At 39.5% G+C, this 14,210-nt stretch overlaps 1 protein-coding gene across 2 annotated transcripts in view; it reads left to right on the forward strand.

Moving 5' to 3' along the window:
• The first annotated feature begins 3,188 nt into the window (after positions 1 to 3,188).
• The window catches only part of DPY19L3 (dpy-19 like C-mannosyltransferase 3), a 34,862-nt gene continuing 23,840 nt past the window's right edge, over positions 3,189 to 14,210 (forward strand). The window contains exons 1-6 of one of the 2 annotated variants that reach the window (XM_041458811.1): positions 3,189 to 3,323; positions 4,338 to 4,480; positions 5,866 to 5,999; positions 12,410 to 12,500; positions 13,357 to 13,478; positions 13,680 to 13,825. In XM_041458811.1, coding sequence (XP_041314745.1) covers positions 4,378 to 4,480; positions 5,866 to 5,999; positions 12,410 to 12,500; positions 13,357 to 13,478; positions 13,680 to 13,825 — 596 coding nt within the window. In that variant the 5' untranslated portion in view covers positions 3,189 to 3,323; positions 4,338 to 4,377. Of the gene's footprint in view, positions 3,324 to 3,438; positions 3,528 to 4,337; positions 4,481 to 5,865; positions 6,000 to 12,409; positions 12,501 to 13,356; positions 13,479 to 13,679; positions 13,826 to 14,210 lie in introns of those variants that run through there. The other variant, XM_041458812.1, reaches the window with a different exon arrangement.

The following is a 14,210-nucleotide window of genomic DNA, read 5'->3' on the forward strand; positions in this document are numbered from 1 at the left end:
CTTTTTTGTCACTTTTATTTGACTTCTATGAAATATGAATATAGAAAATCCAAACACTGAACCAGTGTTTAGAGAGAGGGAAATCTGGTTGAGTCAAAAAGTATTTGAAATACTTTACTGCCATTTCTTACTGGTGTATGAAATTATTAGTATTAGTTGTTATTACTAGTTTAAATACTGCTAATACAAGTTTTATCAAAGTAACTGTTGTGAAGAAATATGAAACTATTAAGTCAAAATATTTGCATGCAGTTAGGGTGGCACCATGCTGAAGAACTGCAAATTTGAAATTCATAATGAAACTAGTAGGAATTTTTTCCCTAATTTAAATAAGAGTGAAAGCCTTAATCAGCTTTTTTTTCAGGTGATTGACTTTTGCTTTTCCATCACATAAGCTAAAACATATCTTGAAACCTATTTTTAAATATACAGCATATTTCTTGGCCTTGCTGGAGCTTTTGTTCCCATCTTTCTCAGGAAAAAATAAAGTCAGTTGGTGTTGCTGGGGAGAAAAGAGAGAGTATGGCCAGGATACCCACTGCTGGTATCAGCATGGTTTACAGTAACATAAACAAGCAATCTTTTGCCATTTTCTTCTTGTTATTATTAGGGCCCTGGGCCAAATATGTTGAAATAAAGGCTGGAACTACAAATGGGTTAGATGCAACACTACAGAATGCTGTGTCATGCAGCTTTTTCACATTTTCTCTAAGGCAAAACCTGGGAGAAAAGCTCTCTGTGGTAGGATGTGGCATCCAGGTATTATCCTGTTCACTGGGCTAAAAGACCTTCCTCACTTCAGCTAACAAAGCACAAGAGCTCCCCCCATAAATAACCCGTGTGATCACAGGTAGGATGGGCCCCGAGGGTCCTGTGGTGGTTGGATCAGCCCTGGGAGCTGGGAGAAAAGGAGCCAGAGCCCTGGCACAGGGCAGTGGGATTCAGTCACTCTGTCCTAGATCTCTGGCAAGTGTTTAGGGCTGGAATTGCTGCGGAAAGCTGATGCACCACAGGGAGCCTTTGTTCTGCATCCCCTCGAGGCATGTTTGGAGAAGAGCTGTCACACCAGGAAGGGACACACCATTGAACTGACCTAACATTAGCTAGCTAATGAAATTCACAATTGGTAAAGCCAAGATTTTTTTTTTTTTTGCACAAAAGCAAAAACTTCAGGAGCCTGAAAAGGTTTAAAAGTTGAGAAAAGTGAGAACTCAGAAACTTGGCATGTTTGCCACCTACCACAAGGTTGCTGAACAGCAACTCAAAACACTGCAGGTTTAGACTTAAAATTTACTGGGGCAGAACGTGAGTCCTCCTGCTTTTCTAGTTCATGGTAGCTCTTTCTGAAGCACAACCCAAGAGAAAACACAAATAAACTGAATTGAAAGTTTCTTCCAACCATTTTGCGTTTGTAGATGTTTGGCATTTGCTGGGATTATTGCTAACTTGGTGCCAACAGGAACACTCCACTACTTGGATCTAGTTGGAACAGAATGAGCAAACAGAATATTGTTAAATATCCTTTTGTTATTTTGGCAAGTAAGAGGCCAGCATTGCAACAGTATTATAACAATACAGTTATGATATAATCATCAGTATTACTGATTGCAAGCTACAGTTTGGTGACTTTTAATTTACATTTTATAATACAACTTTTAGATATTAATATCCATCTGGAAGCTCTTTAGTTCTTCTGTATTCTCATACTTGAAACATTACAAATCCCTTACATCCATGCACGGGGGGAGAATTAAGATAACTCCCCCTTCTTAGGGATTTCTGAAGCTCTTCACTGATTATGTTTTCTAAACCATTTCTGTAACTGCTTTTTCTTGTAGAATTTACTTTGCATTGGCCTCTTTACAAGTAGTGGAGAAGTAGAACTGTTATTCCAGGAAATATCTTCCACAGCATGCCCTTTCTTAGAAATGTAAGTACATTATCTGCTTTACACAAAAACCTGCAGGCACTCAAGGTGTTTATCTACACTGTAAAATTTCTTGTACGTATACAATGTGTTCATTTCAACAAACACATGACATCTAGGATGTGGCAGTGAGAAAAGGAAGGTAAATCTATTGCCCATGGTAAGGCACATATTTATTTAGTTTTCATTCTTAGTTTAAGCATTCCCACAAATGTATGACCTGCCTTATTGCTCAAAAAAAAAAAAACAAAAAAAAAACAAACAAACAAACAAAAAAAAACTAACGGAAAAGCAAAAGAAGTATGGCTGTAAATTGACTTACAGTAGAAATGTTTAAATATTTGGCAGACTTGATCAGAGGAAGATAATTCTGTTGGTTCTAAACAATACTTACAAAACAAAATAAGCACGCAGAGCAGATACTGAAAAATTTCCTGATTTCTAGTGTCAATGGCTTCAAAGTTCAGAATGACCAGGATGATTACTACATCATTTTCTTGCTGTCTCTGAGCATGCTTTCTATAAATTTCATGGCTCTTTCTGCTTGAAATACTACCTTTTTTAATGAACCAAAGTTGTGGAATAAGAGAGAGAGGAAAAAAAAGTGCTGCTGTACTCTAAAATTATGATGGAAAATCAGCTAAATATTGTCCTGAAGTAGTGAACTCTCTCCCTGACAATTCCACAGAATTTGTACGGATTCTTGGGAAATCAGCCCTCTGTGATAGGACCTGGAGTTGGTTTGCTGGTTACAGCTTCATGGGGCATGGTTTTTTCTACAATTACTAAAGAGTGCAAATAAAACTTACAATGAAGACTTACTGCAGGGCTAGCTTGTAGCCATTAAGTAGAACAAAGTCTGGCATTGCCGTTATCTTCCAGCTACAAAAGGTCTTTCCCCCCTTTAAACGTTTATGGGGCATTTAAGCAAGAAATACAGTGGAGCTTACAATGCGTTGAACAGCACACGCAGCTCTAATTTCAATTTTAAAATCACACATATACGGTACTATATCGAGGGGGGAGAGGGGCGGTGAGAAATACATTTTAAAAAACACTACAAATAAATTCTAGGGCACTATTTGAGCAAAGCATCCTCCGCCAGCGCAGCCCGCTTCCCGCAGGGCTGCCCGGCCGGCCGTGCCCCCATATGCCGGATTTCCGCCGCACGCCCGCCCGAGCCAGCGATGGAGGCAGCGGGGCCGGGGGCCGGGCCTGTGACGGGCGGCTGTGCCCGCCCCGGCTCTCGGTCTCCGCCCGGCAGGGCCGAGCGCCCGGCGCCGCGCCCGCCCCTTCCCCTTTCCCTTCTCCTTTCCCTTTCCCCTCGCTTTCCCCGTCCCTGCCCGCGGCGGGGCCCGGGCGGCTCCCGCAGCAGCGCCGGCAGCAGCGGCCGCAGGTAGCGGGGCGCGGGGCCGGGGAGCGGCGGCTGGGGCTGCCCGCCCCGGCGGAGCCCAGCCCTGCGGCACCGGCGTGCGAGGAGCGCTGGCACCGCCAGCGGGGTGGGGATGAGCATCTTGCCTTTGTTAATTAATTGTCAGGTGTGCTACAAAGCCGCTCTTGCAGAGCGTGAGCTCGCCTCGTTCCCCGCGTGTTTCCCCAGGTGTGCGAGGAGGAGGCGAAGCTGATCCGCTGCGAAAGCTTTAAACAAAGTTGTGTGGTCGAGGCGTTCGTTCCCTGCAGCGCTGCCCGGCCCCAGCAGCCGGGGAGCAGCTGTTGCTCCGGGATGGAGCGGGCGGTGCCGCCGGGCACGGACGGAGGGAGGGAGAGGAGGGAGAGGAGGGATTGTCACTGCCCGCCGGGTGACGGGAGCGCCTGGCCACGGACAGCGCACGGACCGGCCGAGCTTCTGGCCGTGAGGTGTTCTCAGATTCTAGGCGTGGAAAACAGCGAGTGCTCTTTTAATGCTGTTTCTAGTTTTTTATAACACAAGTGTCCTTTGGCATCGTTTTTGCATCTTTTGACCCCCTTTTTTGGGTGTTTCCTGAAAGTCAGGATTTAAATGACTGCCGTCATATTTTAGGCACCCAATTAAAATAGGCTGAAAAGACTATTTTTTCTTTGAAGGGCTTAGGCGTTTTAAAAAAGGGGAGCCTGGTGTGTGTTTTGAGTCACGGGCTAAAAAACTGAGGGCAGTCAAAATAACAAATCATTCTGAAAACCTGTTCAAGAGTATGTAAAATGGTGAACATTAGTCTTTATAATTCTAAGATAATGTTTTCTTTAATGTACTGTAATTTGCTGAGTGGTACAGACTTAAAGAAAAACCTTGCATTTTGATAAGATAGCCTTTATGTACAGTGGAGTTCTAGAAGTTAAAGTCAGTAAGATGTGGTTTTATTTTCACATATTTCATACAGTATCAAGTGACTGCTTGGGTGGGAAGATGCATTGCTTGTCTGTGTCCATTTAGGAGTCAGGCTGAAGAATAATGAATTGAAGTGACTGACACCATGACAACCGTAAGACAGAGAAGGGTTGGAAAAGGCACAGAAGCAGCTGAAGATCAGCCTTCAGAGGAGACAAATGTGAAGCCTGATGGGAAAATTCTGCCTGGTGGGTAAAGAAAAACAAAGTGACATTCTGGCTTTTTAGTAGTGTTTTGGATTTGATCTGTCCTAAGCACAGCTCAGAGCTAGGCATGTGCCAAATGCATTTCCATACTTGAATATCACCAAGATTAATTGGATGAGACAGAGGGTCTCATGCAGATTGCTCCATGTCAATCTTATCTCTGTTTTAAAATCCTAGTTTAAATTGGTGAGAACAATTTTTTCAGTTTATTATTGGCGACACACTATCAGCTTGTATGTAGCCATCCAAAGTTATTCAAAGAATCCCTGTCCAAATCATTGGTAACATAAAAGGATTTGAAGACAACTGATGAGATATACTTAAAAATCTGAATTTAACTGGTTAGGTAAATTTAAAAGAGAGTCATTAAGTGTCTTAATTCCAGGATCTGTTTAAGTAGTGAAATTCTGACATTTTTGTATGGAATTATAGCTTTAGAGCTGACAGAGTTCCTTGTTTTCCGGGGGGATCTTTAGATTAACTTATCTTAGGGGATATTTTGATCTAAATTCTAAATGTTTCTCTGCACTTGGGCAGATGAAAGGAAATTCTGCACAAACACACTTAGGCTATATACAGAAAGAACAAGTGGTCATAGTTCCCTGCAGCCCAACCCTCAAGTTGCATGGAATTGCATGGTTGGAACCCTTAAGCAGATGTCACACACAGTATGAAATAGCCATTTCAAAGATACAATTCCAGATCACAAATCCATATTAAACCTTACATTACCATTGAAAATACGAAACCCCCAGGAACGTGAGTGCACAGTGAAGGCCTGGCGGCCAGAACCCATCCTTTCTCTGCCATCACCCCATCCCTGCCCCTGCTCCTGTGTCAGCAGGAGCCCATCTGCAATTCAGAGCATGACACCATCATCAAAGGCTGCTTTGGCTGCTGTTCAGTCTCTTTGTGGGTATTTAGTGAGGCTTCTGAACCTTCACTGTTGTTTTTACAAAAACTGAGCAAATCCCCCCAAAAAGGCAGCTATTTTTAGACCTTTCTTGTGAATTTCTTGCTTTGTCATCAGTCCTGCTGCATTGCTTGAATTTAAAAAGTTCTGGAAGATATTTCAATTCAGATTTACAAATTAGTTATGGCGTTGAGCTAAACTTGTATAGGATCATTGTGTTCTTAAATTTAAAGTATGCCAGTTAAGGCACACTTTACTTAACTTTGTATGTAAGTAAAATACTCTGATTTTTTACATGAGAAAATAAAAACAAAAGATGTGTTAAAACCAGATGTCCTGTTACCTGCAGAATGTGAACTGTACTAGCATAGGCATTGGATAAATGGCTTTCCAAAATCCCCATAGGGTCAGTAATATGTTTCACAGTTACAGACTGAAATATTTTTCTTCCAAGATCATCCAGGTGGAAAGCTGTGGAGCATACTCTCAATAACTCTTGGTGGAATTGTTGCCATCTCTCTTGGACTTCTTACTTCTGTTTATGTGGCTACACTGCATGAAAATGACCTGTGGTTTTCCAATATCAAGGTAACAATCATTTTCCTAGTTTCATCAGTAGTTTTGTGGAGCATTAACATGAATATTAGTTGAAATTTCTTTTTTTTTGGAGGGGGTATTTGTCTTGCAACCCGCTCAAGACCAGAATATTTCATTTTTTAAAATTCAATTTAAAAAAAAGCTGTGCTTCCCACCATGCTTCATCAGTTCTATAAATACCTGTCCCCAATTTTTTCTCTAAAAATATTGCTAGAGGGCTCCTGTCTGAGTTGTAGCTATGGTTCTTCCAAAAATTGATCTTTATCTACAGTAGAATTTCAACATTTACTTCAGTATGTTTTCATATTTTCAGTATGTTTTTCTATAATCATCTTACTTTTATGCAAAGCAATCTAAAATTAAAATAAAACCCAACAGTTAAAAGAAAATGTATGCACAATCCTGGCACACAGTTCTTGAATTGTATTTACACTGTTGTAATATTATTTTGTAATACAGTTTAGGGACAGTCTCTTGCTATTCAAAACTAATTTTATGTGATATCATCCTAAATGTGCAAACATCAGAACATATTTCTGCCATTCACTAATGTCAACCCAACCATTCCCAAGACCCAGGACTGACTAGTTTTTTCATAGAATCGCTGCAGAGAAAATAATGCAGCTGTACCCACAGCTAAATTTAACCAGAGAAAAGAACAGGTGAGTCATTTCCCTTTCAAATGCCTAAGATCCATTCTGCTAGGTCTGTGTATTGTGTTGTTCAAAGAGTACATTTATTTAACTGGAATACTTGCCTTGCAATATGTCTTTTCTATGCTACACACTTTTTGTGGCCCAGAAACATTTATGTTCCCCTAATACAAAGCATTTGCATTTGCTGCAGCAATTGCTGTTGTGTTATACCTATAACACCGTGTTGTGCCCACCCTTATCTTCCCTTGATTATATAGAGAGGCTGTACTCAATATATTGAAGGAACACCTTGGGTTTGCATTTTCCTTCCAAAAGCAAATAGTGACTAATTTCAAGGTGTTGAATATTTCCAAGTACAAGCAGGCATGGGCTTGTGGCAATGTATGAACATAATGGATACATCTCTTTTAATTCTGTCAGACTGACCCAGAGGAGCGCAGAGTTGATTGAAATAAGCAGCTCTGTAATTATAATGAAGGTGTCCCCTCAATGGGTGAAACAGTTACTTTATTTGATAATTACTGTTTTCATTTTAAGTACACTAGAATGTCACTAGGTATCAAAATTGAAATAAACCCCTCTAGTTTTTTGTAGTCTGGATTCTGTTGTCTTTGTAGCTGTTATTTCATCCCATGGAGGTGATGGATAGCTGGTAACACTGCAACAAGAGCAATTTCAGCCAATTTGATGGAAAGATTCTAAGAAGCATTGAGTTTATCTAGCAGGAGGGTGAAGGAGAAGGAGCTGCAGACACTCTCTGGTCTCACAGTGTCCCTTCTTAGAGGGATGTGATCTCCACCAGAGCGTGCATGTGGAGATTACACAGTGCTGACTTCAAACAAAATACTGCTGTAGGAGTAGCAGGGGAAGAGAAAAGTGCATATGAAGAGTCTGAAATTCCCTGCAAAGCTGAGGCAGGAGGGCTCATCCCAATACCTGTAAAACAATCCACAGCTGTCTCTGTGCCTGTGTGTAGGAGTGTGGTCTCTCCAGAGCTATGTGCATGTTTTCCAGCACTTCTCAACTGGCTAATCTTTTCATTACAGCACATACTATATACTAAGAAAGATAACACCCTCCAAAATCACATAGAACATAAGTGGAAAAGGTGCTTTCTTCTCTAGCATTTTATAGTTTGGCCAAAGCATCTATTTTTGCAGATATTGACTGAACTTTCCAAAAGTTTGAAAAATGTAAGTTTTGTTTTAATTCATACCCCTGCCCAGATTCTCAGAAGGGAGAACTGTAGTCTAATCCTTGCCTCACAATTACTGCATCCTTGATTAGTGAAATGCAGAGGTCATCTCATTTTATTATATTTTCATAAAACATAGCATACAATAAATGGATGCATTGCAAATGCACATCCTGTGTTTTATTAATCCCCATGCCTGTGAAGTACAGTAGAGCATCATCACTGCTCTGCAACATAGAAAAGAAAAATTCTAAATCAGTTCTATTTCCATGTATTTTAAACTACTAATTTCAGTCACCCTGAATTGGCTGTAAATGGGGCAGATTTCAGGATCTATGTTGTTGAAATGTGATACAAAAATTATATAACAGTTATTATTCCCCTGAACTTTGTTCCTTTCATCCAATAAGCTACAGTTAGTCAGATTATAAGAATTCATGCCCAGAAGGGTCTGTGTAGCAACTTAATTAATACAGAGATGTAACGGGAGACCTGTTTTTTCATATTTTATTTTATATTAAGGTACTGTTCTATTGAAGAAGGTCTGCAATGTTTTTCTGACACTTCTGCACCAGGCAGATGTTTGTACATGCACCTTTCAGGTGCAAAAGGTGGAATTTTGGTTCTGAAGACCCCACTGATACATGAACACCATGACTGCATATTTAAAAAGTATGCAGTTGAACTCGACCCTAAAAATGGGAAGTAAAAAGAGTTTATTATGCAAAGTCATGAGTCCTAACTCCTAAATAATTGGAGTCAGGACTTGCACACACACTTGCAGTGATTGCCTTTCTGTAATTTCAATTGCAATTCATCGAAAGCCAGTTCAGATTTGGGTGTCTTCCAGCAATGGTTCACCCAAGTAGAAAAACTGTCTGGTTGTTGTTAAACTGTTCTGCTGTATTTTGAATATGGCTTTCAACAGTGCATTGCTTTCAGCTGCTGCTCTGTGTGCGAGGCTTGTTCTTGTTGCTGGTAAATGTGCCTGCTATTATCCATTAGCCATGGTCACAGGAGAAAGATGTACAATTGTTTTCTCACCAGGAAAACTGAAAAAGGACATCTTGAAGAGTGGTTTATGCTATGAAGGAAGTACACAACTGTTCCTTTTATTTTTTTATTAAAAGATTTCCTGAAAGAATGACCAAAAAAAATCCCGAAAGAGAAAAGATTCAGCATATCATGACACCTAGTCAGGAGCTGTGTGTGTGTCCCCTTCCAGCAGGGATCACAGGTTATAATCACTTATCTTGATCAACTAATTTTTAAGAAAAAATTTTGAATCCCTTCTCATATACATTAAACCAACAAACATTTCTGTTTGTGATGGTGGAAGTCAAAACAGATTTCTTATCCAAAAATCCTTTCTCAGTTTTCTGTAAATGTTCTGGCATAACACATCTGAAATGGCTTGTCTATTTTCAGTGATTTTCAGTAGCAGTTTAGTGACTGCCCCTCCAGTGTAGCATCTTTTGGGAACAGAATCTGCTATGCAAATCACAAAATGGGGGGCCACCTCTCCTGTCAGCCATTTCTTGTTCAACTGCAAATTCTGAAGACACTTTGAACAGGAATAAGCCAAGGCCATGTAGCAAATTAATACTGTAAGAAAAACAGATAAACTTCAGAGCATTCATTTCTTCTTCATCCCTTCTGAGTAAGCATTTAGATACTGATATTGATTTTTCCTTTAATAAAATTGCTGCTTGCAGGAAGTCAGGCATGAAAATATAAGATTGTAAGTCTTTCAGGATAGGAATGCCAGGATTTAGTCTGTGAAGCGCTCATATTTTCCCTTTCTACGTTTTGAATGCAAACCCAGAGAATTTGTGGCTGCCCCTGGATCCCTGGAAATGTCCAAGGCCAGGTTGGACACTGGGGCTTGGAGCAGCCTGGGACAGTGCAGGGGGTGGCACTGGATGGGCTTTCAGGTCCCTTCCAGCCCCAAACAAAATGACTATGAAGAAAAGCAGGGAAACAGGTGATGAGAACTGCACAAAGTGAATGCTCAGGCATGAAGGGAAGGAGGGCATGCAGCTTGGGCAGTACTTGTGCACAGATGTGCCTGCCGAGGAGCTAGGGGTGCTGTTGCTCTGGATCACATCTGATCTGGAACACACCATCCAAGGAGATGGGCTTGAGGTTACCAGCCAGGAGAGCTGTCCAAAGATTAAATACATTTGCTGAAGGCTTGTTCTCAGCTGGGAACGTTGACAGCTGCTGTGTGTTGAGAAAATTTTCAGATCATCCTCATCTTAAATTGAAAAGTAACGAATAGTTTCAGTTACATAAATTTTGTTTTAGCTATCTCAAAAAAAAAAAAAAAAAAAAAGAAAATTAATTGGAGCTTTATTTATGCTCATTATTTATAGAAAAACTCAACTCAGACTTTGGCTGCTTGCTCAGCTTTCTGAAGGACTTGCTTAAAGAGTTTGAGGAATCATATGCTCTAAAATTTTACACTGCCCTTGAGAGAAAGTCCTTTGTATTAGGTTGTGAATACTTAATATTATTAGGATACAATTGCATAAATTGAAATAATAAGCAGCTCTCTGTGTCCCAGAGGAATGTGTTCTTTATTTTTCCCTTGGAACACTGGTAACTTCTTTGTTACAGCCTCACAAAGTGCATATACAGACAGATAAGCATGTGCTCTCACAATGTTTACCCATAAGTCTGTATGTTTTTATTGACATGGAGTGCTAGGAAAAGTATAAATTGCTGTAGAACTGGAAAAGTATTTTCAGTGAATAAAGCAGATGTTATCTTAGCATGAAACAGATGTAAAACTCACTAGTGTTTGTCTCATAAAGTATAGCATTTGGTTGAATACAGCTGGTGCCAGGATTACAAATTAATCATGTTTGAATGCATTTTTTGCTAATTAGATCCCCCTCTGTGACTCCTCTCTCCCCCTTAATAAATTCCAAATGTTAGCATTCCCATTTTTTTTTTGTCTTATGAGCCTTTAAGAGTCAGCTACTTTTTGGTATTAGAAAACTTTTCAGTAGTGATGAATTTGAAACTAGAGTTTGTTTAAAATCCAGCCCTCTAATTTTGCTAAGTGTGTGGCTTGGTATGATGATGATTTCTATGTCAGAGGGCAGCTGTGAGAGTTTAATTGTGAGCATAGATTGAAACACTTGTGGTTTTATCTATTGACTTTTCTCAGACCAGAACTAATATTGGCTTGTCAACAATTGACTTCAATAAAACACATCCTTTGAGATAAGAACCTGTACTGGGCAGCAGAGAAGAACATGATTTTTTTGTCAAGCTTTATGTTAGCTCTGAAATAGAATTGATTCTGCTCCAGCATAAGAGTTGGGACTGTATGAGAAAGCTGAAAGTCTTGAGGTTCTGTGCAAGGTTGCATTAACAAGATTGGCATTCATAAAAGTCTCTGAAAAAGTAATATTCTGTTATTTCAGTAACATTCTTTTGTACAGAAAGATGAATTCATAAGGTTATTTTTATAAATCACACAAATTTTTTAATGACTTGCATATACCACATATAGGGATTTCACTGGATTTTCAAATCTAAGTATAAACTTTTTCTAACTGGATAGAGACCTTTTCTAACTACTACTTAGGAGATACATTTGCTGGGATGTTATTATACAAACTACTGAAAAGATCACTAACAATAGAACAATTCTGTTTAAGACAATTGTTAGTTCTCATCAGATTGGTTGTTCATGCCATCTTTGTTTTAATGTGGTTGCCCAAAGCTGTGGATTTGTTAAATTTCATTAGGTCTTCACAACTAATGAGGTAACAAAAGGAAATGCATTCCAAAGCAAAAAGCTTTCAGATCTTACTAGACCCCATCTGCTGCAATATTAGCCAAGAAAAAGGCATAGTTTGAAATGTACCTGGTTTGAAGTGTACCTAGTTTAAATAATTTGAACATTTTTAATTAGATATAAGAAGTTCACCAGCCCTAAAGCCCAGTAAAGAAGCCCTTTTCCTTTCACCTGTAGTTCAAGAATGAGAGTGATGCCAGCTGGCTTCCTGCAAGAAGCAGTGTTGAACAAGTGGGCAGCAGCATCCCCTGCCAGCTGAAATATCCCTGACATCATGGTGCAGCTCCCTCATAGCACTGAATTAATGGAGCCTTGAGCTGGCAAAGCCAGGGAACACAATGGGATAACTACATCTGGGAGAAAAGGTTAAATGCACAAAGCAGGCATATGTAGCTTTGCAGTCCAGCTGTGGGCCACTGTGCCGGTCTAAGCTTGTCATATTGCAAAAAAATAGCAAAATGCCCAAAATGTCTCCAAGCAGCAAATCAGAATCACAAAAAGCTTGTGCATTTCCCCAGTTAAAAGAGTCATTTACACCCCAGCCGTTTGCCTCTCACCCTCATTTGTCCATGTACGTTTCCCTTTGGTGGAACTAAGTTGCTTGGACTATGAAACCCGAGGACTGAAGCCTCTCTGCAGGTCAGTTTCTCTGGTGCTGCAGGAACTGGCGTTAAAGGCAGCTTTGGATGATGGTGAAGAGCAAATAGAAAGTGAATTCACTGTTAAACTTCACTTGCAGGAGGTTGAAAGAGAAATTTCATTCAGAACCGAGTGTGGACTTTATTATTCCTACTACAAACAGATGATTCAGGCTGCTTCCATTCAGCAAGGTATTGTAAACTGTAAAGTAAGTTTTGCAGCTGACTATTTGTAGGTTTGGTTGGTGTTTTTTTTCCAAATATAATTGACAACAAGGTATACCATAACTATGAAAGATAGTGTAACAGTTGTACTGGAGACAGATTTATTCTGTTCCTATGCCAGGGAGCCACTAAGTTATGGACATAGTAAATTTCACAATGATGCATTGATTTCTGTGCCACACCTTCACATGCTAATGAGGGCAATCACTTTGAGGGACAACTTTTATATCTGTTCAGGTTTCAGCTGCTGGTTTATTCAGTTTATTACTTTCATTTTTATTCTTCTCTTGTTTAATTTGAGGTATGAGCTATTGCTGGGAAGGGGCAATGTTTTTTGCTGAATTCCTGGAAGTAAGTGACACAAGGAGCAGCTTCCAAGCAAATCATATACAGTGATGGGGCTTTCTCAGACAGTCTCATGTTTTCTAGATATTTAGCTGTTGCTCCTTAGCAATTTTGCTTATATTACACATTTTTTCAATAATAACTTCACCTGTGATTAAAGTAGTGCCAAGAACAGTTCTCAGGATCCAGAATGTACCACAGATTCTATGCTGGGGATGGAAGTATAAAAATAAATGTTTTATACACTACTAAATATACAGTACTTGAATTAGCACTGTGAGTCACATTTGAAATGGGGAAGCTGAAGACCTCAGAAGGTCATGTTGATTCAGAGGTAATATGTTCTGAATCATTGACTCAGAGTTTGCAGTTTCTGATAAGAGATCCTAAAATACCTTTGAAAAAGTTATTCACTGTTCAAATGAAGATGGAGGGGGAAAATGACAATCTCCTATTTCAATTTCTCTTTATCATTAAGGTTTACATGGTTTAGTATATGACAATAAAACTGAATCTGTGAGGACAATTAACATACTTGAAAGAATGAATGTTTACCAGGAGGTGTTTCTCAGCATTCTGTATAGGATTCTTCCAATTCAGGTAGGCATTTATTTATGGCTTTAGATTGTAAGTGCATTATGAAGATTGCGCAGTGAATCATAGCTCCCCTTTGTAGATATTTTCTAATTAGAAATATTCCTGATACCTTTTTAATTTGTAAAAGCAAAACCTAATTCATACTAAGTATAATCCCCCCTGTGAGTGTTTTAATGTCAACATCAGTATTCTTGTGTTTTACAGCAATACCTAGAGCCTGTTTATTTTTATATCTACACTTTGTTTGGACTTCAGGCAGTTTATGTCATTGCTCTGTATGTAACAAGCTGGCTTCTTAGTGGAACATGGCTTTCAGGGTTGTTGGCAGCTTGCTGGTATATTACAAACAGGTAAGTGAAATGAAACATTTAATATTTCTAAAATTTTACCTAGTTTCAAAGGTAAGGCATTAAAGCTTTAATTGCATTATTAATTGGACAAAACATGAAAGTCTAAGGCCTGTCTCCAATTAGCCAGAAAGTGGAAAGAATGTTTAAATAACAAAAAATAATTAGAAAATAATCAGAAATGAGCTGACATATCAGAATGGGTTTTTAAAGGTTCTGGAAGTTTGAGTAGAAAATTTTGTCTTAAAGTGGTCTCTGAAAGTGGACTACATCTTTCAAATGCATCTGGAGCTCCAGGTGATGTACCCTGTCTTCTCCAGCCTAGGATCTCTCAGATGTTAAAGACATCTGCATGAAAACCTTCAGGTGTCTCCTCACAGCCCCACAC

Source organism: Pyrgilauda ruficollis, unplaced genomic scaffold, assembly GCF_017590135.1.
Source record: "Pyrgilauda ruficollis isolate IOZ18807 unplaced genomic scaffold, ASM1759013v1 scaffold13, whole genome shotgun sequence".
In the NCBI taxonomy this organism is placed as follows: Eukaryota; Metazoa; Chordata; class Aves; order Passeriformes; family Passeridae; genus Pyrgilauda; species Pyrgilauda ruficollis.